This window comes from Miniopterus natalensis, chromosome 21 (genome assembly GCF_054644295.1).
Source record: "Miniopterus natalensis isolate mMinNat1 chromosome 21, mMinNat1.hap1, whole genome shotgun sequence".
NCBI lineage: Eukaryota > Metazoa > Chordata > Mammalia > Chiroptera > Miniopteridae > Miniopterus > Miniopterus natalensis.
In genome coordinates, this window is record NC_142101.1 from 16136483 (window position 1) to 16161596 (window position 25114).

At 44.4% G+C, this 25114-nt stretch overlaps 1 protein-coding gene across 2 annotated transcripts in view; it reads left to right on the plus strand.

Moving 5' to 3' along the window:
* The window catches only part of ESRRG (estrogen related receptor gamma), a 362114-nt gene that overhangs the window by 204002 nt on the left and 132998 nt on the right, over positions 1 to 25114 (plus strand). The window contains exon 1 of one of the 2 annotated variants that reach the window (XM_087828957.1): positions 169 to 338. The exons of the other annotated variant lie outside the window; for it this stretch is intronic. Within the exon in view, the coding sequence (XP_087685083.1) occupies positions 283 to 338 (56 nt within the window). The 5' untranslated portion in view covers positions 169 to 282. Of the gene's footprint in view, positions 1 to 168; positions 339 to 25114 lie in introns of those variants that run through there. 2 annotated transcript variants of the gene reach the window in all.

A 25114-nucleotide genomic window follows, 5' to 3' on the forward strand; every position in this document is an offset into this window, starting at 1 on the left:
GGCGCCCGCCGCCTCCGTCCTGATTGGGCAGAGGCCCCCCAATCGGCGGCGCGGCTCGCGGGGGGCGGGGGGCCGCGTATGCAAAGCCCTGCTTCATATTCATGAGCGCCGAGCGGGGCTTTAAGTCCTTGATTAGGAGCGAGCGCGAGCTCCGGTCCCCGCCGGCCGTGCCCAGGGGCTTGTCGCCGCGAGGACGCCCGCGCCCGCCGCGCCGCGCTGCGCTCCGTCCGGGAAACTTTGATTTATTGCGGGGGGTGCGCGCAGAATGGTTGCCGGCCGCACATGGATTCGGTAGAACTTTGCCTCCCTGAATCTTTCCCCCTGCACTACGAGGAAGAGTAGGTACCTCTTTTCTTCGCGTTTGCAAACTCGGCGCGGGGGTGCGCGCGGGGGGTGGGGGGCGCGGGTGGAGGGGGGCTGGACAGATGGTGTCTCTGCACCCCGGTGCAGGGAGCGCCCCGGGTGCGCGGGTCCTTGTTTGTGTGTGTCTGGTGCCTTTTGTGTGCAGGGTGATCTCCTAATTCAGTAAGTCGAAGAGAGAGGATTGTTCTCTTGACTACAATGTTACCTTTGAGGCAAAAGCTCCGGTGACTGTCACTAAAACAGCTGTGTGACAGTCACTTCTTATTCAGGTGCTAAGAATAGGCACTTGGCACAAATGCTCAGTGAACTGTTAAAATGCATCTTTGACTAGGACCCATTTTCCGAGGAGAGATGTTTTAAAATACAATATTCAGGATGATTTATACTATGGAGCGCTGCTTATGTGTTTGCAGTGTGACGGATATTTGCAGCCCCTTGTCATTTCCTACCGGGCAGAGTTAGAGGCGAAATTGCACATTTACTAATGCTTCTTCAGAGAGCAATTTCCAAACTAGCCCTTTGCCATTCGGGGCTAGGATAATGTTATTTGCATGGTTAGCGTTAAGTCAGCACTTAACTGACAAATCAGTCCATTAAGTAACATGAGATTTTCACACATTATAAATATTTAAGGGGAAAAAGAAAGAAAGGAAGAAAAAAAAAAAAAAAACCCAAAAGAAGGAACAGTAGTGTAGTGACTTTTTAAATTTTCCTCTTGGATAGACAGTGTTGAGATTGTGGATTTTGTTTCATGTATCATGTCCGGAAAATGCAGAAAAGTACTTTTGTCCTTACATGCGGTTTCATTCGTATTTAGGAAGATCTTTGTGCACGTGGATATATATATATATATATATATATATTTGGTTGACTAAAAATGGGGGAGAAGTGAGTGAAGGCCAAGAGAAGTAAATCAGGCGTTCTTATGTTCACGAGCAGGTTGTAAACTTAATTTCAACCCACAGTTAGAGAAAATATTAGGTCGTGGGAGCTGTGACTGGCCGTCTTTCGGTTGCTTTGCATTCACGGTACCGTGGTACCAACTGTGATAATTGTAAAAAGTGTGCCTTTGGCAAGCATTCCTCGCTATAGATTGTGGAGAAAATGTAAAAGTCCCGTCGATGAGGTAGTGCACTAGAGGTGGCCGTCCACTAGCTGTCCTTAGTGTCTGCAGATTGCACTGCCGGCTAATTAACGAAGAAATGAAAGTGACTTGCAGTCTCCGTGGCCGCCTGCCTGTGTATGAGTGAGTGTGTGCATATGTATGCACGCTCACACACGCTCACATGCACGCTCACACGGGGGATGCTAGCCGGGCGGTGGACTTAGGAGGAGCTGAGAGATCAGAGGGCTGCGGGTGCATCCGTCTGAAACCCTCCAAGGCAGAAACAGCCTTAAATTGTGTGAAAATAAAAATGAAACCTAAACAAAGGTAGGACTGCCCCCCTCCAGTGGGGTTTGAAGGTTAGAGGCTGGGGAATTTTAGAGTTGAGAATGCCTCCGTGTATCAGAAAGGACCCCTTCTCCGAGCTCACCCAGATTCTGAACTTTCTCTTTTAAATAAATAGACAAAACAAACTTTAAAAATCCCCCCCCCCCCAGAGGCTTCTTTTTAAAGTAGTTTCCTTGGATTTCACTTCTGGTAGCTAATTTGAATAATTAGTTGAGATAAGCCTCTTAAAGCAGATGCATTTAAATGAAATCAGGGCACATGTCCTTTTGGCTTTGGCGCAAGATTCAAACTAGCTTGCTTTTTGGCTCAATTAAAAGTCATCTTAAAAAAAAAAAAGAAAGAAACAGATTTATTGTCTGAGTGCAGTTCTGATGGTTACGTGGTTCACTGGACAGACAGAAAGATCTAACGCTAAGCAACGCATCTGCCTCTCTGTCTCAATTAATAAACCACGGAATTTATACATGCTATTAATATTCATAGTAATTGTACTGGGTTAAACCCCATCACGTGTGTGTCTACATAGAAGCGAAACCAGGCGTGCAGGATCGGAGGGAAATATCGGACCCTTTCTGCTTCGGAGACTGTTGTACAGGGTTCGTACGATTCACTGACCGCCAAGAGGAGAGCCTCAAATGTTAACCTAGAAGTATGTATTTTTTTATTTATTTTAGGATATGTGCCAGCGTGTTAAAGAACATAATACTTGAAAGCCTGTTTCACGTTTCCCAGCAGGAATAACTGATAGCACAGATAGATGAAAATAATATCTCTGCTCATTTTGACATATGTGTCAGTCTAATCATTCTAAATGAGTGTGCTCATCACAGGACTCCCTTTCAACCTCTGATTAAAATGTAACATCGACTCCAGGATTACAGAGCGGACTTAATTTTACTGACTGTTTTAACAGTTGTCACAGCTGTTGGGAAAAGGGAAGGCAATTGAAACGCTCCCAAATAGGCAAGGCGAGGAGGGGCCAGTCCGGTAAATTTCAGCGTCCGATCAATGGAAATGCAGACGTGGAAAATGAAACACATTTGGGTTTTGAGAGTCCTGTGTGGAGCTCTGCAAGTTTTATTTTGTATGCTCCACTCTGTTCTGTTTCAGGGTTTTGATTTTATTTTTTTCCCCTCTGCCTCGTCTTTCCTTATTACAAGCTTAAAGTAAATTGAAATACAACTATCCAGAAGTAATACTGGAAGGTCAGAATATATGGGATGAATCTAGGCAGGAAGGGAAAATGTATATAGTAACAATAACAATAAACCTAAATCAGAGGGGAAGCATTTTTATTTTTTTTTTAAAAGGTAAGGAGCTTGCCTTTTCGATGTGCTCTTATTTGAGAACTATGAACAGACACTTCAAGTTTATTTTTCTGAGAAAGAATACTTAAACTCCAGACTTGGAGCTCACATTACTTTTCTCCTGTTTCTTCTCTGTAAATCTGTTGCGAACACCTGCAGCCTCAGAGGTAGGTGGTGTCCGAGGGGTTTTCAGATGATTTCTTTGTAAATTGCTGCAGGTGACAACCAGCTACACGTAGGGGCGAGTGTGCTTAAGCTGTCGTCTAGTAATCTGGTCCCTCCCATCACTAAAGCAAACAGATTCATCCTGTTTTTTCCTAAAAATTAAATAGCCACAGCTCTCTGTAGATGTATCCTAGGCTATATATAGTCGAGATAGCCAGACAGCCTGTATTATGTAATGTATGATTTTTCCTTGGAGTAAGCAAAAAAAAAAAAAAAGTGATTCTGAGTTCACGCCATGGGGGCTGGATGGGAGTGGTGAGTCGGTGATGGGACCCTGCGTTCCAGCGGCCCTTTGTGTCACTGTATTTATGTATCACCCTGCACGTTAGGTGGCACGTTTAGAAATCCTCTTTTTATAGAGAGGGCTGGAGAACAGCTCCCCATTGCTGGGGCAGAGGCCAGGGCGATGGTGCTGGTCGGTCCTCATAGTGATGGTTTCTCATCTTAATGTGTTTATGGCTCTGCTCTTTTATTTACTGAGCCTAGCGTGTTGCAGCGGTAATTAACCCGTGTTATTAGCAAAGCCCTTGTGGATATCCATTCATTCTCTTGCATGGATGATCATTTTTTAGTGTTTTCTCCCCAATAAGGTGTCATTGTTCCCCCCCCCTTTTTTTTTTTAATTCTACATTGACGGTCTTTGATAAATTCCTTTGATTTAATCTGACCTGGAATATACTAATCTATTGGCCATCTTATAAAGAATGGTATTGTAATTCAGCTTTAACAAATGCTCATAGAAGCCAAAGGAAAAAGATATATATTTTGTTCTCCTCAAAGTAAAAAAAAAGAAAAGAAAAGAAATTAAGGTGTAAGAAGAAAATAATGCAGGAAATCAGTTTTAACTCCGAATTTTCCAGATCTCAGAATTGATGATCATTGGTATCTCTGAGGTCTTTTAATCAGATTTTTACTTAGTTAAGAACACTTCAGGCTTTTTTTTTTTTTTTTTTTTTTTTTGGTCAAATATTGAGCCAGCAGAAAAATCCCTGTGCTGAAAAAAGATAAGGGCCATCTCATTAGCCGGGTCATACTTTTGCAATTAATTTTAGGTTCATGGCGCAATTCATCACACAGGGCAGGTAACTTCTCCGTGAGTCTATTTAACAATAGTTTCCCAAGAACTCACCCGGGCCAGGACTCCAGACAAAGAAGAGACCGTCCTTTTGAAAGGTAGGCATAATGCCCAAGCTCAAGTCCCTGTCACTTGTGAAAAATTCCTCCACATTTGTTTTAACCTAGTGACTGAAACAAAATATTTCTCTGTTTGACTCTTAACACGCTGTCCGTCTCTGAAGGTTTTGCCTGTGTTATTGCATAAAACAAATGAAAATCTGGGCTCTGGGTTGGTACTTTGTCACAGCAGTGGCAATTAATAGCAGTGGTTTCTATTGAACCAAGGGATTCATACGAAATAAACTTTTTTTAGAAGCAGCTCTCAGGCATTTAGAAATGAGAGAAGAGCATCGGAGGTGCCGGAATAGAACTTCCACGTCGCGTAGCTGATAAGCTTTGTTCTGATTTTTGCTCCATAGCAAATTCATGGAAGAGAGAAACAATACAGTGTTGATCTGTTATAAGTGCATATGAGCTCCGGCCCTGGCCAGCTCTCTGGAGAAAATCTTTGATTACGCTGGCCCAGTTTGTTCAGCTTTTTATCTCTTTTACATCCCCTGGCCTTGTATTAAATTGTCATTGTCCTAAAGCACAGGAGATAGAAATGAATTGCAGTCCTCCCCATGCTCTGACAGTGAAATATTTAGGCTCTCCAATCATACTTATGTGTGTATTTGATCGGGCAGGGATGACACCCAGCATCCCAGCCGTCGACATGCTTCTTACTGCATTTTGTATAGGTTTTGCCATGGATTGTGATTTTCATAGCCATGTGTGTATATGGATATATGTGGTTTATACCATTGTAGATAAATAAGTGAATACTCATAAGCTACTTTAAAATCCAGTTCAGCAGATAGAATGCACACACGTGCGTTGGTGTGTGCATGTAATATGCATGTGAGATACGTGTATAGATGGGAGGAGGTGCATGTATAGACTATAGGGATGCAGCTAAGAGTGTTCATGTACATTTATTTATATCACAAAGTGGATCGCAAGTATTTTTTCTAATCAGTTAGTTGCCAGTTAAATTTGCCAGGCATGATTTCAACCTGCCATTAGTATTTCAGGTATTTATCAGGTCTGATTTTGAACTCAGTTGGTTTAACTACTGTATAAAAGACAGGTTACCAGGTAACCTAATAAGTAAACTTGGCTCTGATTTTATAAATGTTTAATTTGTGTCATTCCTAAATTCAATATCTAGTAATCATAAATAATTTGTAAAATAGGAAATAAGCTACTGATATTAAATGCATACTTTAATGGTTTGGGCCTATGGCCAAGAAACAGTTTTTGAATTAGCTCGTGGCTGCATTGTTTTCATATACAATTGGATCTGACAAATATATTTTAATGTAAACATGGCAGCTTTCAAATAAATACTAAATAAGAATTTCATTTTTCTGTACTGTATAAATATGTCACTAGCTTATTTTTTCCTGCTACAAGGAAATATAGAAATTTAATAAATATTATGCTTATATAAAGTACATTATAGATTTCAGAATTTTTGAATTTTTTTCCAAGAGGTAATTTTAGAAACTGTGATTTTGCTTAGTGAGTCTGAATGCGTGCTGAGAGAAAACACTTACCAAATGCCTTTCTACTCTAATTCTTCTAATTCACATTCTTGTTAAAATTCCTAGATTCATTTCCTACCTTTATTTGTCTGTGTGACACTTTAACAAATTTAATGGTTCTGTGTTTAAAAAAAAAAATCCTGCTGTTTTTTTCTGCCAATCCATCAGATCAAAGTTAGCTCCTTTATTATCTGAGCTTGATAAGCGATAGTCTTTTGCCTTTTGAAGGATTTACCTGGCATCTTTTTCTTGTCTCAAGTTCATTTTAGACTTACACCGTCTGAGGTCTAGGAAACCTCAGCCAATAAAAATAATTTTTATTTAGAGTATTAGCAAACACATCTTGCGTCTCTACTTTTTATTTACAGATGTACTGGATGTTTCTTTTCTTCTGATTTGACAATATTTCTCAAACCTATTTTCTAATCAATTACACAAAATCATTGAATTGAGAAGATTTAGATTTTGTGTGTGTGTGTTGTGTGTGTAGATCATCCTTTTAATTAAAACAATATTTTTAAATCTTTGGAGAAAACTTGCTTTTTATGTTTTGATTTTTTCACGTTATGCCTTTTTAATTTATGACAGTGCATGTATATTTGGAAGACAACTCACTAAGGCAAAGCAATATAAGAAAAGGTACAGTTTTAAATAAATTGGCTTCTTCCTGACCATTTGAGGTCCATTTTAATATCCTGGCACAGAAGCATATGTGCGTTTGAATATAGACGTATGACACCCAGCCCCGGCCATTAGAAACACAACCCGTGGAATTCTCCCCCACACTAGAATAAGGAAGACGTTTGCTTTTGGCATTTAACACCTATTAAATACTTACTTAAAGCGTTAAACTCACGGAGAGCCCACCTGAGATTAGATTACATTGTGAAAACAAACAAACCTTAAAAGTAAATTTATATTTTAATTGTGGAAGGCGGCCTTTGTCACCCACTCTCCTCTGTGCCGTCTGGTATTGCTTTGAGGGGAACGAAACAGCATCTCGACTTCTCATCATTTTGATTGGAAGGACACATTATGTGTAATATGCTTTGGCAGCACTTACGTAGCCAAAGAAAACAAATTAATATCGGGCATCGTGAGGGCTGTCAGGCATATCACAGGCCTGTCAATTTGACTTCGCTTGGTCATACACCTTCTCCGCAAACAGTTGGTTGAGATGGTACTAAATAAAGGGGGGCCACCAGCGCATCCTCACGTCGCCTCGGGGACTGATGGCTTCCAGGAGGGTCACGGGGACCGGCCTGCGTGCTTCCTTTAAGCCCCTAACTGTGGGATACAGACCCATAGGCCACGAGGGGCTCTGCAGCAGTGGAACTTAAGCCTGTTTGAATCTTTCCACTGGGCTAGAAGCAACCATGGCGTTTCCTTTCTAAAAAGCCTCAAGTGTCAAACCTCAGTCGTTCTTCCATGTGGGGTAAATGCAAACTTGAGAGCAGGGACTAAAGGGGGAGCTGGGTGAACCTGCTTTGAACAGGGATGGCATCTCTTTTCTGCTGTAGTTGAAAAAAGAAAGAAAAAAAATTCTTATATGGCTTATTTTTTTTTTTTTTATATGTGCTTTTTTTTTTACATGGCTTATTCAATATGCAGAAATGAAATTTTAAAAAGTAAAGCAAGAACTTATGCACAGAAAATAGGCAGAAGCCCACAAAGTTCCCCCCCCCCCCCCCCGCCATCGGAATGGTCTCCTTGTACGTCATAATTTCTTTTTCACCTATGCTAGGGAGATGTTACTCATGTGTAATGGCTTTTGAGAATTTAGACAAAGGACTTGCTAAATAAATACACTTATTTCCTTTTGCTATTCATAATGTGAATTAAAATGTTTTAAAAGGTGTGCTTTTCAGTTAACATTATTGCATTTTATTTTTATAAAAAGGCATTTTGCTTTGAAAAGAGCGTCTAACATTGCATCCGGAGTTAACAGAAATGCTGGGTAATAGGAACAATTACAGAGACTGGGGCACTTGTTTACGAGAAAAAGTAATTCAAAGGTTGCCCGATCGATTGCCCTTTGCCCTCCACAATTCCAAATTATCATAGTACTTTCACTTCTCCAAAAAAATGTAAGGTGGCCATGGTAAACTGTATTTATTTTCTATAGATGAAAAAGTACTCTGACAAAGCTTTCTTCCCACCCCATGAATCTATTAAAACCGATCAGGTATTTTGAGGGGGCATATTATACTTGTAACCGACTGTTCATGACCAAAGAAAGGAAAAGATGCAGACATCTAGGGGTGGGCGGAAGTCGGTTAAAATACCAGCCATCATTACCTAAATGATGCCATAAATCAGTAAGGATACAAAATAGTAATAATAATAAGACAAATGATACAAATAAATAATGCAATAATAATAAATAATACAAGAACCCCGTGTTCCGTGTACTCACAGCTGTGAACCTACTTTCGCCCATCCTGTAGAGTTGATAAGAATCGGGCCTTTTTCTCTGAAAAAGCGACTGTATGCAGTTGGTGCCGGGCCCCACGAAGTGACAGAAGCCAACCTTTTAGCCACAGGCTTCCATGAGGGCGGCCTCATCGGTCAGGGGATCACAGTGTCACGGATGGAAAGGCCACCGTCAGCCGAGCTGCGCACCTGGCCAGTCCCTCCCCCCGCCCGCCCGGCCCAGGCCTGGTTCACTCTGCCCCTGGGGTCTAGACGGGGCCTGGCGGTGGGCTCCCTGCTCTCTCCCAGCCATTCAGCAGAGAAAGGGGAGGGACACACGGACGGGTTATGCCCAGGAGCCCAGGAAGGTGTTACTCAGACATTCAGGTCCATTCCAGGTTCCTTCTATGTTCTAGAAATGCCACCTGTCTTCCATGGTGCAGAGAACCACCACCCGCACGTGCCTGGGCCTGTCTCTCCATCCCTGCGGAGCATGAACTGGCTTAAGCATTTTTTTTTTAACGGATGGAAGTGGAGAGCTGATTGTCTACCTAGGTTGGCCTGGACGAGACTTTCGCGTGGAGCTGCTTGGTGAAGTCTGCGGAATGAGAAAAATCAGGAGGGCCAGCCCTCAAAATTGTATTTATTTTTTATTTTTTAATTTTTCTTAGAGTGAACAAAGCTTGAATGTCTAGAGCGGTTTTTGAGGGCCTCAGTGATTGGAAAACCTGCCCTGAGAACGTGGTGACCCTGCGTGACAGCCTCGCTTTCTTTCTTGCCTCCTGTGTATGGGGTTAGGGCGGCGATGTCTCTTGCCTTTGCTTAGGTTATAGAACCTCTCTGCCTCCGCCTTGAGGTAACCTGGAATGGGGGGCTGGGGGGGGCGCAGAGAGGCCTACTTAGTTCTAAAAAACTTCCCCGAACCCCTGCTCCACCCCAGCAGCGTTTTTTTCAAAATTTCTGTTCTCTTCGCCCGTTTTGCTAAAAGATCACTTAACTTTGGGCAAAGATAAGCTCTTGACGTTGAGCCTCATGTGCCTACACGGCGCACCCCCCTCACCCCCACCTCCCCCTCCCAACCCCAAAGCCGTCGCCTCCCACTTTTCATACCTGTTTCCCCCGGTTCCTGTTTGCTATGCATTCCGGCCGAGCGCTTTTATAGTGTTTTCGTGATTGTTGTCAGTTTGGGGTGCTCTGCGCTGACATTTTTGTTAAGCTAATGTCACCGGAATGGGGCTGTGGGGGGGGGGGGGGGAGATACAACTTGCACCTGATTGTGTGTAAATACAGTTAGTTAGCCGAGGGTCGATCAGATAGCCTGGCAGAAGGAGCGGCCTGGCCTGCGGCACACACTGTTTTCCGTGGCTGTGCTGTTCACACACCTGATAAGATTGAGAGCCTTTCCAGCGCCGATCGGCTCTGAATGAGGAAAGAATAATCGCTCCTCCTGGCACCAGCTTATCAGGAGCCAAGGGAAACGCCAACACTTTTACATTAGCAAAAGTCAATGTTTTAGACACTCCAGTGCCTTTTTTTTTTTTTCTTTCTTTCTTTTTCTCATTGGAGTTAAATAGCAGGGGGGTGCTCCTGTGATGCGTAGGAGAATTTTTTACCTGCACGAAATTACCGGTGACTCTGGATAAAAGCACCTTGCGGGTCAACAGCGGCTCCTTCGATGAGCGGGTGCGAGTCGGCTGCGCGTCCCCTGGAGAACGGGAGCCTCCCCCGTCCCGCTGCGATTCGATTAAAGCGTCGTCTCAGATGTTAGAAGATGCAGTTGTGTCCCGGGTCCGTGGACGTCTCCATGCTTCCCAGCACGTGGGCGACGGGCTTGTAAAAGCTGGTGTGTGGTTGCTGGGGAAGTTGGGGGGCATCTGTCATTTTGCATCGTCTCTGCTGGGCCAGCAAACTCCTGTAGGAGAAATCATATATTTCTCAGGAATGAGATGAGATTCGTTAGAGATTTAGGATCTTTTGATGAGGAGACAGACGCATTTGTCCGAGTCTGAGTCCATTTTTAAAGCACCTCCCCTTTAAAAAAAAAAAAAAAAGGGAGAGAGAGAGAGAGAGATGTTGGTTTTGCTCTTTGGTGTAAACCATGAACTTGCTCTACCAGGTTCTCCCCTTTGTAATTGGACGCCTACAAATAATTCGGCGTATTCAGATTTGATGAATGATAGGGCAAGAGCAGATGGATTGATTTTGGATTACTATTGATTACTCTCAATGAGATCACTGTGACACCCCCGGATCAATAGGACTCGATTAAGCGAGGCACCACGGTCCTTGCTGTCCGTCGGGCAGCGCGGGGAAATCAGGAACAGAATGTTCACAAGCTGATAAATTGACAAAGCGCTCAGCTTTAAATAGCCCTTTGTTCGGAGGCCTTTCCTTAAAATATATTTCATTGGGAAAGTTCGCTTTTTTTGCAACTCCGGCCCTCTCTGCGGAATGAAAGGTCATCGGTTTAAGGTTTATTAAATTTTAACTCAAAACAACTGGGCTCCGTTTAGGTGTAAAATAATCTAAGTCCTCACTGCAGGCAACCTTCATGCTTTGAGCCGCTGCTCCAAGGTTTTCATTCTCGTATGAAGATGTCGATTGTAAACATAAAAACGCATCAGTGGAAACGTGATGGTTTAAGATTCCATCGGAAATAAAAATTCCTGCCTGGGGAAAGCAGTATACGTCTTAACTTTCTTCGGAAGTGGGCTTGCTTGGGGGGGAAGCAGGGGAGCTGGGAGACGGCAGCAGGCAGAGCACCCTGACCCAGAGCAGGGCCACTGCCCCCCGCCCCCTATTCTGAGGGCACATTACCCGCCACGCCGCCAACGCTGCACGCAAAACTCGGGGTACCCCCGGACCTGAAAGCCGCTAGGGCTGCTGATGGACTGAAGTCTTTGAGACCCCAGCAAACGTACAAAGTCACTGCGGAGAAAAGCACCGGTGTTTCAAGTCCTTTTGTGAAGGGGCTCAGGGATAAAGCTCGCCCCCAGGTTCCATCGGGGCGCAGTCTTGGCACTTGGAGGGGAGCGTTGGCTCCTCCGTTAATACGGGATCGCCAGGTTGCTTCTCAAAAGGTGAGCGTTGCCCGCCCCGTGTGGCTCAGCGGTTGAGCGTCCACCCAGGAACCAAGAGATCACGGGTTCGATTCCAGGTCAGGGCACGTGCCCGGGTTGTGGGCTGGGTCCCCAGTAGGGGGCGAGCAGGAGGCAGCTCATGGATGAGGTTTCTCCCTCATCAGTGTTTCTCTCTCTCTCCCTCTCCCTTCCTCTAAAAATCAATGAAAACATATATATATATATATATTTTATTTTATTTTTTTAAATGGTGAGTGTTATACTCCATGGACTGCCTCAAAGTTCTCATGTGTGAGGTTTGATCTCCTGTGAAAGTTTGACCACTGGGGCTTGGGTACCCCAAATCTTAGCCTGTTTAAGTCTTAAAATGTACTTGATATGTCCACTCATTCTGGTAGTAATTAAAAGGAAGAAAACCAAACTAGAGATGGCTTTCTGAGGGAAAATTGGGAGGAAGGTGACGTTGGGAATCATGACATTCCCTGACAAAGCCAGGCCTTTTTTTTTTTTTTTTTTTTTTTTTTGCTTGAAAGTGAGTGATAGGATTTAATTAGATTAGGTTGAACCACATAAAAATGCCATTTTTTTGTAGGTCAAAAAATGGTCTCAAAAATCAGCAATTTTATGTGATTCAACATAATAATCGAATTGATCCCTATACTGTTCACACTCCATAAACAAATTGAAAGGGACAGTTGTTGTTTTTTTAATTTTATTTCACCATGGGCTGAGTGAGCTTTTGGGAGACACAGGAATTCTGCCTACAATTATGCTAAATATATTACAGCATCAGCCTGAACAGCTATTTTCTCCTTTGACACCACTAGAGAGTCCCCAAGCAAGCATCCAGCGTTACGCACGTGGAAAAGCGTGCGTTTGTCCGGCATCTCACCTGCTGTAGCCAAGCCTCTCCTGAGCATCCGGGTGAATGTGTCCTCTGCTGAGGACCAGGATGGCCTAACCCGGCCATTGACTCAAGTCCTGACCCTCCCGAAGCCCACACGGCTAAGGGTAAATAGTGGGAAAGCAAAGTGGGAAAATGATACAGGCACCTCCAAGACCTCATCCTCGCATTCATTCCTTAACAGAACCTTGATAAATGCTAGTTAGTGCATTGCCTGCTCCCCCCTAGAGAAGGATTCAGCCTGTGCTTTGTTAAATCTGTGCTCCGTTGTGGGTTAGCAGGTGCAGAGAGCCCCGAGTTGGCAGGGGAGCCCAGGATGCGCTATTGGCCATTGCAGGCAGGGAAGGTGCTTCGGGAGCTGGAATAAAATGATCCCAGAGCTTCCACTTGGCCCCCCCAGATGAGCTGGCCAATGGGAGCTTGCTGTGCCCACCTGCGTGCAGAATCGGGCTCTCAGGAAGGGCATTGGCTCTGTCGTTAGGTAGGAGGGAGGAGCTCAGGTGCCACCCCTGGAAATGTCAGCACACAGTGCACCTTGGGGGTCACATCGGGACTGGGCGAGTTTTTCTCGCTCTGGGTAAGCACGGGACAGCTCACACCCTGCCCAGAGAGAAGCAGGGTGGGCGTCCTTCCCTGGAACTGACTGAGCGAAGGCCTCCGGCGGGTCCCACTCCCAGTCAGTCTTGGAGTTTCCCCCTAGTAGCCCATTCGCCCCTGTCTGTGGCACTGAATTTGATTTATCGCCGGTACTAAGATCAAAAAAGAAGTCATTCCTTTTGATGTCTGCTATTAGGCACATGCCGCGCAGGGGTGGTGGTGGTGGAGCCGTCTGAGCATCCAAGTCACCGTCCTGGTCACACGGTGGCCACTGATGGCAGAGTTTATATTTTGTATCTCTGTTTATTTTGGATGTAAAATCCCAGGAGCAGAAAGCTGAGCCAGAGAGTGTTTTAAATTCATAATTAGGTTTGTTTCAGGTTACAGATTCCTTTGCTTAAAGAGGAAAACAGTGGCCGGCATGTACAGCTGGCTAGGGTAACTTATGTTTTTTAACTGTATTGGCATTCATTTTTAAAAAAAAAAAAAAAAGCATAAAAGGCTTCTTAGGCAGCGGGGCTCAGTCTTTTCTTTCCAGAAAGGCCCATTGGCTGCATTTCTTCTTGGGCGGCAGGCAGGGGCCGCGGGAGCCTCCTGTGCGGACCGGGAAGCCTCGTGGGGCTGCGTCTCCCGGAGCTGGACCTGCCCGGCTTTGTCTGCGGGTCAGCGCAGGAGCTTTTGTCCGGCTCCTGGCTTCCTGGGCTCTCTCCGGGCAGCGTGAGCCGCAGCCCAGCGGCAGGCTGGGAGTCAGCAGCAGGTGTGAACAACATAAAACAGGATTAACGCCGAAGCAGAGTGTGTACTGAAAACAGAGCCCCCGCCTCCCTTCGCGAGGGACCGCAGGACGGGAGGACGGAGCCGCCCGGGCCCTGCGCGCTCGCTGTTTACTAAACGGTGCTCAATGGCCTATGCAGACGGCTCTGTTTAGGGGCCGGGGAGGCATGGGAGGGCTCCTGGACCCACTCTCTCTCTCTTTAAACTATAAACTCAAAACTTCCGCAGAAAATTCTTCTCGGGCTTTCGGAGGGGGGAGCAGAGCAGAGCAGAAGTGGCCTGGGGCAGGCTCGAACCAGGGTTGCAGGTTCGTGTTGCAGAGCTGCCTGCAGGTTAGCAGCTGGTAGTCACTCTGGGTGCTCGCTTTCCGTCCCTAAAAAAATATTGCCGGCTAGTTCATGCTCAGATTTTTTTGTGTGTGCTTCATTGTGCGACTTAATTTATGTTTCTCCGAGGAGAGCACCACAAATAAGTAAAATAGGTAATTTCTTAGAGACGATAGCACCTCCGTCCCCCGATTTTGTTTTTTCTCCTATCAGTGCTATATACATAGGAAGCAAGAAAGCCAGCAAAAAATAATCATAGTTATTATAGGAAACGGCATGAATTTAACAGATTGGGCATTTCATTGAATTTATGGCATCTGAGTCAGTTTGTCAATATTTTGTTTAGGAAAGAAAAAGGTGGCATTTAAAAATATGGTTCTCTTTAAATTAATACTAATTTTAGAATATATTATATATTGATTAAAATTTGGATAACTGTGTCTTCTTTATTAGGTTCAGACTAACTTGTATTTCTGAAACTTTAAGGTTTGTTCACATCCAGAAGGGGTCTGAAATGAGGAAATAGCAGTTCAGTCAGTTAAAGAAATCATATTTTTATACACACACACACACACACATACAGGCATATACACACCTATGTAGACACACACATGAACTGACTCTTTTTAAAATGCATGCTAAGCAAATGTTGTTACTGGGTTTTTTGCATTTGTATGTAATGCCATCACATTGATTTCTGATACTCCAAATGTATGTGCAAGTGTAGACATTTACATAAGATGGATCCGTTTGAAAATATCATGGAGACTTTACTAAAATAATTTTGAAATGTCGAAAATAAAAATTTTATCATCCACTTTCAGCAGCATCTTATAACAAACATTACCTATATTATCTTTTATCCAGGTCTTAAATTGAAATTACCTACCCATTCCTTCACACTTTGCTTACACTTACTGTTTTTTATTTTTAAAATGGCTTTTTTTTTTTCTTTTTTTTTTTTTTAAGGCTTGGCTACTCCTTTCATTTTAGAATGTTGCCTGCCAGTTTAATTGTGGCCATCTTCACACACATCAGACACACCAAGAATATCCAAGTCGTTATGAAATATATAAATTCTTAAAACTATATTTTAATTCCACAGTTACTACCTTTAAATGTTAATTTACCATTTGCCTTATAATGTGTTTCTCTCTAAGAAATGTCCATTCCCTTCTGCTTAGTATTATTAAATACCTTCAGTTATGTACATTAATTAGGTGGTGGGCACGTAGATTAATGATAGTTAATGAAATCAGGTTTAGAGGATATTAGTTTAAAATTGAGTTTTGAAGTGTATTTTTTATAACCAACTCTCAGGTGTCAAATTGATTGCTTATAGTAATTTCTCATGTTGCATCGAAATGATTATATGCATTCCTTTGCAATTTTTGAAATAAGTAATCAATTTAGTGCATGAAACTGCCTTTTTTTGGGTCATTCATTCAAAAATATTTCACTCTGTACAGGTACCTGCCTGGGCACTAAGGTGCTGAAATAAATGATAAAATTATAACATGATCTTGAGTGCACTAAAAAAAACAACAACACTTAAAAATAGAGTGTTTTGTACCCAAGTCTCTGATTTAAACTTGGGTCTGCCTTCGGAAAATGATTTCAGAGACTTAGGTAGCATGGATTTTACACAAAATTTGAGCAAACTGAAGCTCCCACCCTGGTTTTTCTGGTTTTGGCTTTTTAGAGCTGATGTGAAGTTAGCATCAGGAACGTAAGTAGGAATCATACGTTAAGATCTGAATATTGCCCCAGTGTGACGGGGGTCGGGTCTGGCCCAGTGTGAGCTCCCCCAGCTAAATAGCTGGCCCAGCACTGCTTCCCGGTGAGGCCCTTGAAGATTCCAACCCCAGAGTTGCCGTTATACCTTAAAATGCCCTACATGACTTGGATATGGTTTGTTTCTAAGACTGGAAATGAAAAGGGGAACAAAATGCTTTAAAAGATCATGTAAGAAAAAAATACTTCCCAGGTTGTAGAGAAAGCAAAAGATGTATTTGAACTCTGGACTTTTTTTGTGGCTTGAATGAAGGGAAAGTCTTAGTAAATCCATTTTCATTGAAGTAACTGACTATGGGAAGGTAGTTATTATGAGGAAGCCTTGCCCTTCATCTTGAGATCATCTCCCAGCGACTGTCTTTGTCCAGCATCCCTGCAGAACTGCCTGGGAGCGTTCCCAAAAGCCTGGGATTTCAATTTGCCCGAGGACTGGACAGAATTCGTAGCCGTCCCCTCTCTCTCTCTAGATAGCATCTCTCCAGTGGATGCATTTTATTAAAGTGTTTCCTTTACTTCTTTACTTATTTTGAAGGCACTGGCTCTTTTGCTTCAGGTCATTAAAATTAGTGTCTTTTGCATGTTTTAGATGTTTATAATTCAATGATGAGTGAAGTCAGGGCATAAGATTTATGTTGGCACCAGTTAAGTTTATAGAAGGTTTAAAAATCACAGCATCGTGGCACCCTTGCCGGTCAGAATATGCCAGCAACTTCTCCGGAGAATTTTTTTTTTTTTTTGAGTATTTATGCTCGGTTAAAATCGATGCTGCACGTTACAGGCCGATTGTCTCAGGATAGGTTGGCATCGTGATCTTGCAAAGTTGCAGTTTCCAGTGACAACGCGGTGCATTTTGTTGCTGTTGTTAGATGCTATGGAATTACAGACTTTGGCGAGGAAACGCCTGCCACCCTTTTTGGAAATGAGAAATACGAGATAAAGACCTGTCTCAACTTGAGTGCAGCTGGTATTTTCTGCACACCAGAGGGCTAGGAGACCCGGTCTCTCCTCCCCGGAGGCGCAGAGGCCTCTTACCTTCTCGGATGAGCGTCTCGGCCAGGCGCTGAGTCATGTCACCTGCCTTTCCCCTTCATCTGTGCTGTCTGCCAACTACTGGTGAAAATACACGTTTCCCCCCATAGTCTTCCTGACTTTCCTGGTATCCACTCCCCTCGAATCCTCTCGCCTTTCCTTTCTATTGAGCTGAGGCGGAATTTTTAAATGGATGCATCCTTTCTGATGCCCGATGCCAAAATGTTTTGGGAAACCTTCCCCTTCGTCTTTAAAAAAACCCCCACTAACAAAGCAACAGCCCAAGACATCGGGGGTCCCTGGGGGTGGGGGGCCTGGGGGCTGGTAATTTGCGAGTCTCCCAGTCCCGTGTGTAGAGGGCTTGCCAGCGCCCCGCTTCCACCCCACCCCCGGCCCGTGCGGGTACCTGGAGGAGCAGCCCTCGCCGCGCCAGCAGCCTCAGACAGGACAGGGCGCCTTGCCATCTGCCCCACCTGCTGCATTCAGGGGTCCATCTGGTGACTGCAATAGCTCATCGTGGGCCTCTTCGGAGGAGCATTCGGGCTGGAAAGCAGGCGGTGTGAATTATTTAGGCGGCTGGGATAAATAAACAGAGAGGGGGCGGGAGGAGTAGCGGGAGCGGGCTTTGGAAGGGCCTCCTGCGCCCCTAGCTAGCCCTTGGGTGCTTGGGGCGCGGGGATGCTCCGGAGTGTTTGATTTGCATATAGATTTAGACGTATAGATCATTACACGCCATGAGTTTTATCTAGATTTAGATAGCGCTCCGCCTGTTTTGCACTTAAAATATGGCCAGCGTCAGGTAGGGAACCTTGGGGACTTTCAGCATAAGGGAAACTGATGAAATGTAATATATATGGGCATTGATTTTGCAGAAGTAAAACAGCTGTGTGCCCTTTCTGAAATAGATGATTTTTTTTTTTTTTTTTTTTGGGGGAGACGACACATTTGGCTTTTTAGTGAATTGTGATTTATACATATGGTGTCCTTTTTCCTATTAGATAGAAGACATTAGAAAAAATCTGATTTTATTTGTGTGTGTCTCCCATTAAAAATACTTCAGGTAGCTACTGTGTACAAAACTTACTGAATTCAGCATTCCCATTCATCAGTATACACATACTGAATATGAGATGAAAACCTTCAATCAGGGAAATCGGTGTACGACTATGTGTGTTTCGGGTCTAAAACCATGTTGATAGGGACACATGCCCTAAGAATTACCCGGTTGATGAAAAAAATTAAATACTTAAATGCTAAACCAGAGACAAGTCATTTGTACTGAGATAGACTCTTTATTGAAATAAGGTCAGTGTACACAGAATGGTTTCAATAGACTTACTGGTATCATTCTGTAGCTAACAAGCCAGGTTCCCGAGCCTGTAATTGTCATCGAAGTCTGGTTTCTATAAAATGATTCTGAATTGTAAATGAAGGGTTAGAACTATGAGTGGCATTGGTCGTCTCCAGACTCGTTTTCTTTCCTGGGAATCGTTGAGAGGACGGTATGATTTGGGGGTGGGGAGAGGGGCGTCATTTAAATTAATTTATGATTCTTTATGCATCCGTCTTGTTTTTACTTAAAAGATTAATACAGACGCGTAGGTAATGCTCTGTGTGCTAGATGGCCTGTTTATGTCTTCACTCCCAAGCCTACGTGTTTGTGAATATTGGCGTCCTGGAATAGACTAAATGCTTTAGCGCGTGTTTACGCCAACCCCCTTGACTCAATTTGGTTGCAAAGTAGCCTTTTTTTGCTTTTTTTTTGAGCCAGTCAAGCTCCAGCCTTCACTTAAATAAGCAACGTGTATCTGGAGCAAAGTATGCGTGAGGACCAGTCATTAATTCAAAGTATAACCAGTTACCCACTTCCTATTTGTTCCAGTGAAATACCTTTGATTTCAAGAAAATTTATTTATGACCAGTCCCTTTCGAAAAAGTATTAGACATGATTTCTTTCTATCTGCATTTGACATCATTTTACAGCCCCGAAGGAGATGAGATACTTGCCTTACGCTGAGGAACCCCATCCCATTTAAGGGCATTAAGTCGAGTTCAGGAGAGTTGGGCAACGCCAAGTGGCAACGCCAAGTTCGTTCCTTCCTCTCTGTCGTCTTCTGTCCCACATTTCCCCCTTTGCCCCCCTAGGTCCCTCTCTCCCCGGCCCCACAGGGACCACCCCCGCCCCCCAAAAGGTTCTATTTGTCCAGAATCGGTAACAAGGACTTTCACTTACTCTTCTTACATCACCTTCTGCTGGGAAACGGGCTCTTCCCCCTCCAGTCCCGTGGCTACTCTGTGCCGCCGATTAAATGACTACTCTTGACAGGCAAAGAAGGGCGAAGCTGACAGCGACATGAATTAATTAGAAGTCACATGTACTTGTTAGTGGTCATGAGCAACCATGAGGACAGGAGTCGACTCCGTGTTTAATTGGCAACTTCAGAGGAACATGTAGAGCTATTTTGAGACGAGAAACGTACCAAGTTATGAAATGTTTTAGAGAAAATGTAAATATATCTGTGTAAGAGCAGGTAAGCTGCTTAACGTGTCGCCTTAAGTTGCTTTTACTCACCATGGCGCACTGCGCTCATTTTTAAAATTTTGTTTTTGTTGAGGACTCACCAGCGAGAGTCCTCCTGAGCATTGTTTTATCTCCTTTTGAATTCTGATGTTAAGGTGTTAGGATGTCTCTGATCTAATCTGGACAGGGCCGGCTTCATACTATCTTTGAATAATACACGTGCCTACGATGTTATCAGATCATGTGCTTGTATCAACTTTGCCTGGAATACAGACTCACTTTTTCCTAAAATCATGATGAAAAATATATTTGTTTTGACAGAAGCCATTTAGAACTTGGTTATTCCCCTAAAATGACAATGGGAACTTCGTAAGTGAATCTGTATCTACACATTGTACTTGTTACCAACATCTTTTTTTTATCACTTTCCAGATTTCTTCCTTCATCTTCTGTTATCAGACCTGAAAACCCATAACCTGGATGTTAATTTTATTTTTAAGTTGATGGGGGTTTTCACTGAAAGTGTTATTTAAAGACCTGGACACTAACTTTTAAAGAAAGCGAGGTGCCCAAATATTTGTCAGAAATTCCAAAAGAGAAATTTCACAATTGGTCAAGGAGATACCCAGGAGGAAATTAATTAGTGTTACGACATGCTTTTTCAGAGTGCTGACTTTATAATTATTCAGTGGGTCTGTCTAATGATTTAATTAGAATAAAAAAAATAAAATAAATGTTAATAAAAGCCTTTGTATAGCGCATTACGTATTTCAAAAATAAATCTCCTTATGGTGGCTCTTGTTGAATTTGCCATTGACAGTTTAGTCAAATCAGCTATATTTATGGAGGGCTAGCTGCTTTAAGTACTGCTCTCTAATAGCAGTTAGGGTATTATTAATTATATAGGATCAGTAGCAAATAAAGTTGCATTCAGGTTGCTTCTTAATGGCCTCCTGTGAAGAACTTCATTACCCCGATTCATGGGAAAGAAGGAAGATGGAATCACGGGTATTTTTATGGGCCCATAAAGAAAGGTGACCATTTGGGGTTTCCCAAAAGCAAACCTAATAAACAGAACTGAGGACAGTCAGCGTGGCCAGGTCCTCTGCTGTCTCTGGGTATCACACCCGGCCCAGGCATGATGCCAGATTGCTTTATTTTCTTGAAATCTGTGGATTAAGACTTGATTGTATTTGATAAGAGGGAACCCAGGCCCAGAGAGGAGGCAGGTCTGCTGATGGGCGTATACAGAAGGAGCAGCATGTGTGCATACAGAGGGATGAAGCAGTCAAGGCAAATCTACAGGGCCTTTCTGCTTGGGTTTGCTGTCAGGATCTGGCAGGATGTCCCACTGTTCATCGCAGGGCCCAAGTTTGAGGGTCACTGTGGGTGCAGGCTTTAAAGATAATGCACTTTATTTGGGGATGTAAGAGGCTATGACACATAGATCATGGGTTTGGAAGCCAGGGAAATGTATGCGGTTACTTCGAGTATGCGAAGTTGAATGATCTCATAAAATAGCATCCAAAAAAGTGCTTGGCGAGAGCGGGCAGCCAGTGACTATTTCCTGCCCCCTCCTACCTTGCTCTTAATAACGGGGTTCTTAGTATCCCTAGAAGGAAAGTACAAAACTGGGGTTTCACTTCGCAGAGCCAAATTGGCTTCTTACCTCAACCGACACAATCTGAAGTCGAAGTGAGTCACGATCAGGCTTAGTCAGGGAAGCCTGCGTCGCCCCATCTTCTGCCCGCGGTGACTCCTCGGGGGCCTCCTGTGGCCTGGAATTTCAGGGCTCGTTTTCTGAAATTAGCGAAGGAAAAAGCCAAGCGAAGGCCGAAACCTCACCCCTCGGAGTTTTCTCCCGGCCTAGGGAGTTAGGGAAAGGCTAGGACTGTAAAAATATATACTGTTTACTTGCTGTTTTAATGAAGAAATAGAACTACGAAGGGGAACCTGTAGATTCCAGCAGGTGACTGTGAGGTTAAAGATATTCGACGAGGCCCTGGCTGTGTGGCTCGGTTGGTTGGAGCATCACCCCCTGCACCCAAAGGTTGTGGGTTCCATTCCCGGTCAGGGCACTTACCTAGATTGTGGATTCGGTCCCTGTGCAGGAGGCGACCGATCGATGTTTCTCTCTCACATCAGTGTTTCTCTCTCTCCCATTCTCTCTCTCTCAAATCAATAAAAACATATCCTAAGGTGAGGGTTTAAAAAAAAGATAGTTGCAGAGGTCCCCTTGTCTTCAGTGTATCCCATCTCTTAAAAAGCATAGGTGACCTCTCTTTGCTACTAATCCAGCAACACTGTGGTTTGGGTTCTGAAGTTAGAAGCCCGTAAAAGCCTGGTTACTAGTGGTGTGAGTGCCCAGCTCTTATTTTCTAACTGTGTGTTTGTGAGTGTGTGTGTGAGCGTGTGTGCGCCTGGGAGGTGGTCCTCAGCCTATTTCAGGCAAGTTTCCTGCCGAAGGTTAAATCAACTGGTTGAACTGATTTTACTCTCCTGTGGTGATATTTTATTTATATGGTAAAATGCTTGGAAAGTGATTAATTTGTCAGGGGAACATCTTGTTACTGTAAATTCGCTGAATATGGAATAAAATTGCCATCCCGCAGATGGGAAAAGGGAGATTTTCAACAACCGAAATAGCCAGAGGGTCTTCCTCTATTTCCATCGGTTTATTTTTACTCCGATTTCTCCCTTTAAAAACAACGGCTTCGGAAGACTCCTGGCTTGCAGTTGGGCGGCCTCCGAGCTGGTGGGTTAAGAAGAAAAGGGGGAGGGGAGTGGAATGGAAGAAACAGGGATGGGGTGTAGGCGACGGTGCCTCTTTCTCTCTCCCCGGACCTAAGATGACTGATACATCCATTAAATTTCAGCCCAGGCTGATTGACTGATGGATTTATATAAATTAAAAAATACAGGTCATATACCTTTTCTGATAGACTGTAAATGAGAAATAGGAATTCCTGTAAACCTCAAAGGAGGAAATCCATAGGCAGACTTTTTTTAGTCAATAACGCACTATAGCATCAACTCTTCTTGCTGCGCCTGTATAGTAAGTTTTAGCTAATAGACAAATATTACACCAACCTGCCCCCGACTTTTCCCAGCAAGGGGTAATTTGTAAATGAACTCATACGGGGTAGGAGAATTTCGTTGCAGTTCGAACTTGGGCTTCCCACCCCTGAAGGAGGCAGAAATCATCCCTCGCTCCATTTTTATTTTTTAAGGGTAACAGGTGACAATGGCATTAGTTAAGGAACAGTGACTTTTACTCACTCATGTCCTCCCAGCTCCATGTCCATTTGTCCATCGGAATGAGCCACTTATCAAGCTTCCAGGTTTTCCCTCTTTCAACGTCGAGAGTTATGGAAGGAAAATTCCATTTTTCCCTGGCCCTCCGTGACAGGCAGACTGAAGATTGTGGTCATTTGGATTAAAAACATATCCATCACCGGCAGCCGGCGGGTTATTACGATGTCTCCTTTGAATATATGAATTTCATACACTGCGTGTTGGAAGTCTAAGAATGCCAACTTTTTAGATAAATAATTATCCCGTTGGTGATGTACAGCGCACTGTTGCCATATTTTCTCACTTTTAGAGCGTTTGTGCCCTTATCACCCATAATATAAATCTTTGGGTTCATATTTAATAAAACTGCTAGGGATAACCACCCCTTATGCTCAGTATAGTCAGCCAATCACCCACCGTCATCGGACTGTCGTTATTTGTTTTCTTGCGACATGTATTTTAGGAGATTGCCCAGTTTCCATTTGACGGTGTGTTGGATACATCAAGGCAGGTAGGTGGGCCGACGACCTTACCTGTGCGCTGGCGGTGACCTCTGCGTGTGGCCCTCGGCTTCATGAGCTTCCGTGGGTAGAAAGATGGATGAATGAATGATGCTCCCAGCGTCCGTCAGTGTTCTTATCTGGGCTTCTCATCTGTTGGCTGAATTTTGGAGAGTGGGGAGAAATATGTCCATGTGGGGAGAGGCTGGCCCAGGAGTGACCGTTTCTCAAAAAATCTGTTTTTTCTAAGCTAGACTCAGTTTCCCGAGTCACCGAATCTTGGGTTGCTCAGGCCTGGGAGAGCGGCGTTACTCCAGCTGACTGTCACTTACTGTGATATTTGTGGTTTCCCAGTAAACACACAGCTGTCAGGGGCCTGGAGGCTGCACGACCCCAGATTTGCTTCAAGAGGAGCCTCACCGTCTTATACATCTAAGGAATTAGTTACTAATAATCTTGGCCAAGGGGTTCAGGAGATGACCACAGTCGTTTTTTTCTTCCATGTTCCCAGCTGGCTTTGAATGAGGGCAGGAAATCCCCCCGCCCTGCTTGCCTTCTGGAAAATGGGCACATTGACCGTCATGGAAGAGCCTTGCCTTAGGGGCCGGCGGAGAGGCAGGGCCCGAGGTCCTGGGAGTGTGCGCCCGGCAGCTTCTGAGGCTGGGAACCGTCGTAACTAACCCTGGGCATCGTCGAGGCGACTCCATAGAGAGTTCCCCGTGGTTCTTGCAGGAAGACGAGGGCTCTAGTCCTAGGGTTCACCTTTCCCCCCAGAAGTGGCGGGAGATCGGTTCATCCACAGTCTGCTTCGCTCTCCTTTGGCTAGTGGCTGAGGTGGTTGAATGTCGTTGGGCCATTTCGGAAGCCATCTCTATCTCTATCTCCCCCCCCCAGACCTGTGTTAAATTAATTGTTACCCACACGGACTCTGATGAAGGGCTCCCACCTCCTTAGTATCCTGCGTGACTTTCACAGAACCTTAATTCTTAGCGGGGATGTGCGGCCCTTCTGTGAAACGCAGCGTTTTCCTTTGGACGGAGGCCTCATGGCCGGTCCTTCAGAGCCAGCACCCTCCCCGCACGTAGCAGACACTCACTGAAGACCTGCGAGTTATTCAGTTAGAGCTCTGATGCCAACACCTAGCTAACTCCTTCCTCCCAGACACTGCGAAAGAAGCCAGCTCCCCCTTCCCCGTCCCCCGAGATCCTGCACCAGCTACGTAAGAATCGTCCTGGAGCCATCTCCTTTCTGTGATATAAATAATCTAGTAATTTTTGTAAGTTGCTCAGTAGTTTTGACTTTTCAGGATTCTTCTCCTTCGTTCTTGGTCGCTTAAGGACTAAGCTACTTTTTTCCCCCCCCTTTGTTTTATTTTGGTCCCGTTTTTGTTATCATGGGTTCACTAGTCATCACAGATACCTCAGAGCACTTGCTGAGTACGCGGTTGTTGAAGAAATCAAAGCACCGAAAAGAAAACCTTGAGGAGATCCGAGTGCTCGGAGTCCCAGACGTGACTGCCGCTGACATACTTTGGGGGCTGTTACTTTGCTGCTCCGCCTCTGGCACAGCGTTTTGTGGTTCGGAGAACAGAGCTGAGCCATAGAAAGTTCAGGTTCTGGCTCTGTCACCGTTCTGTTTCCTCATCTATAAAACTAAAATTAAAAAATAAAAAAAGCAGGGAATTCGGTGCCGCTGTAGAACTAGGCTCGTGGGACCATGGGAACACGAAGGGGAAGTGGGGTGTCAGGAAAGACTTGCTGGGGATGGAGTAACTCAGCCGACTCTTTAGCTGATGTACAAGCTAGCGCGCCGACGGGGCGGGGGGAGGGAGGT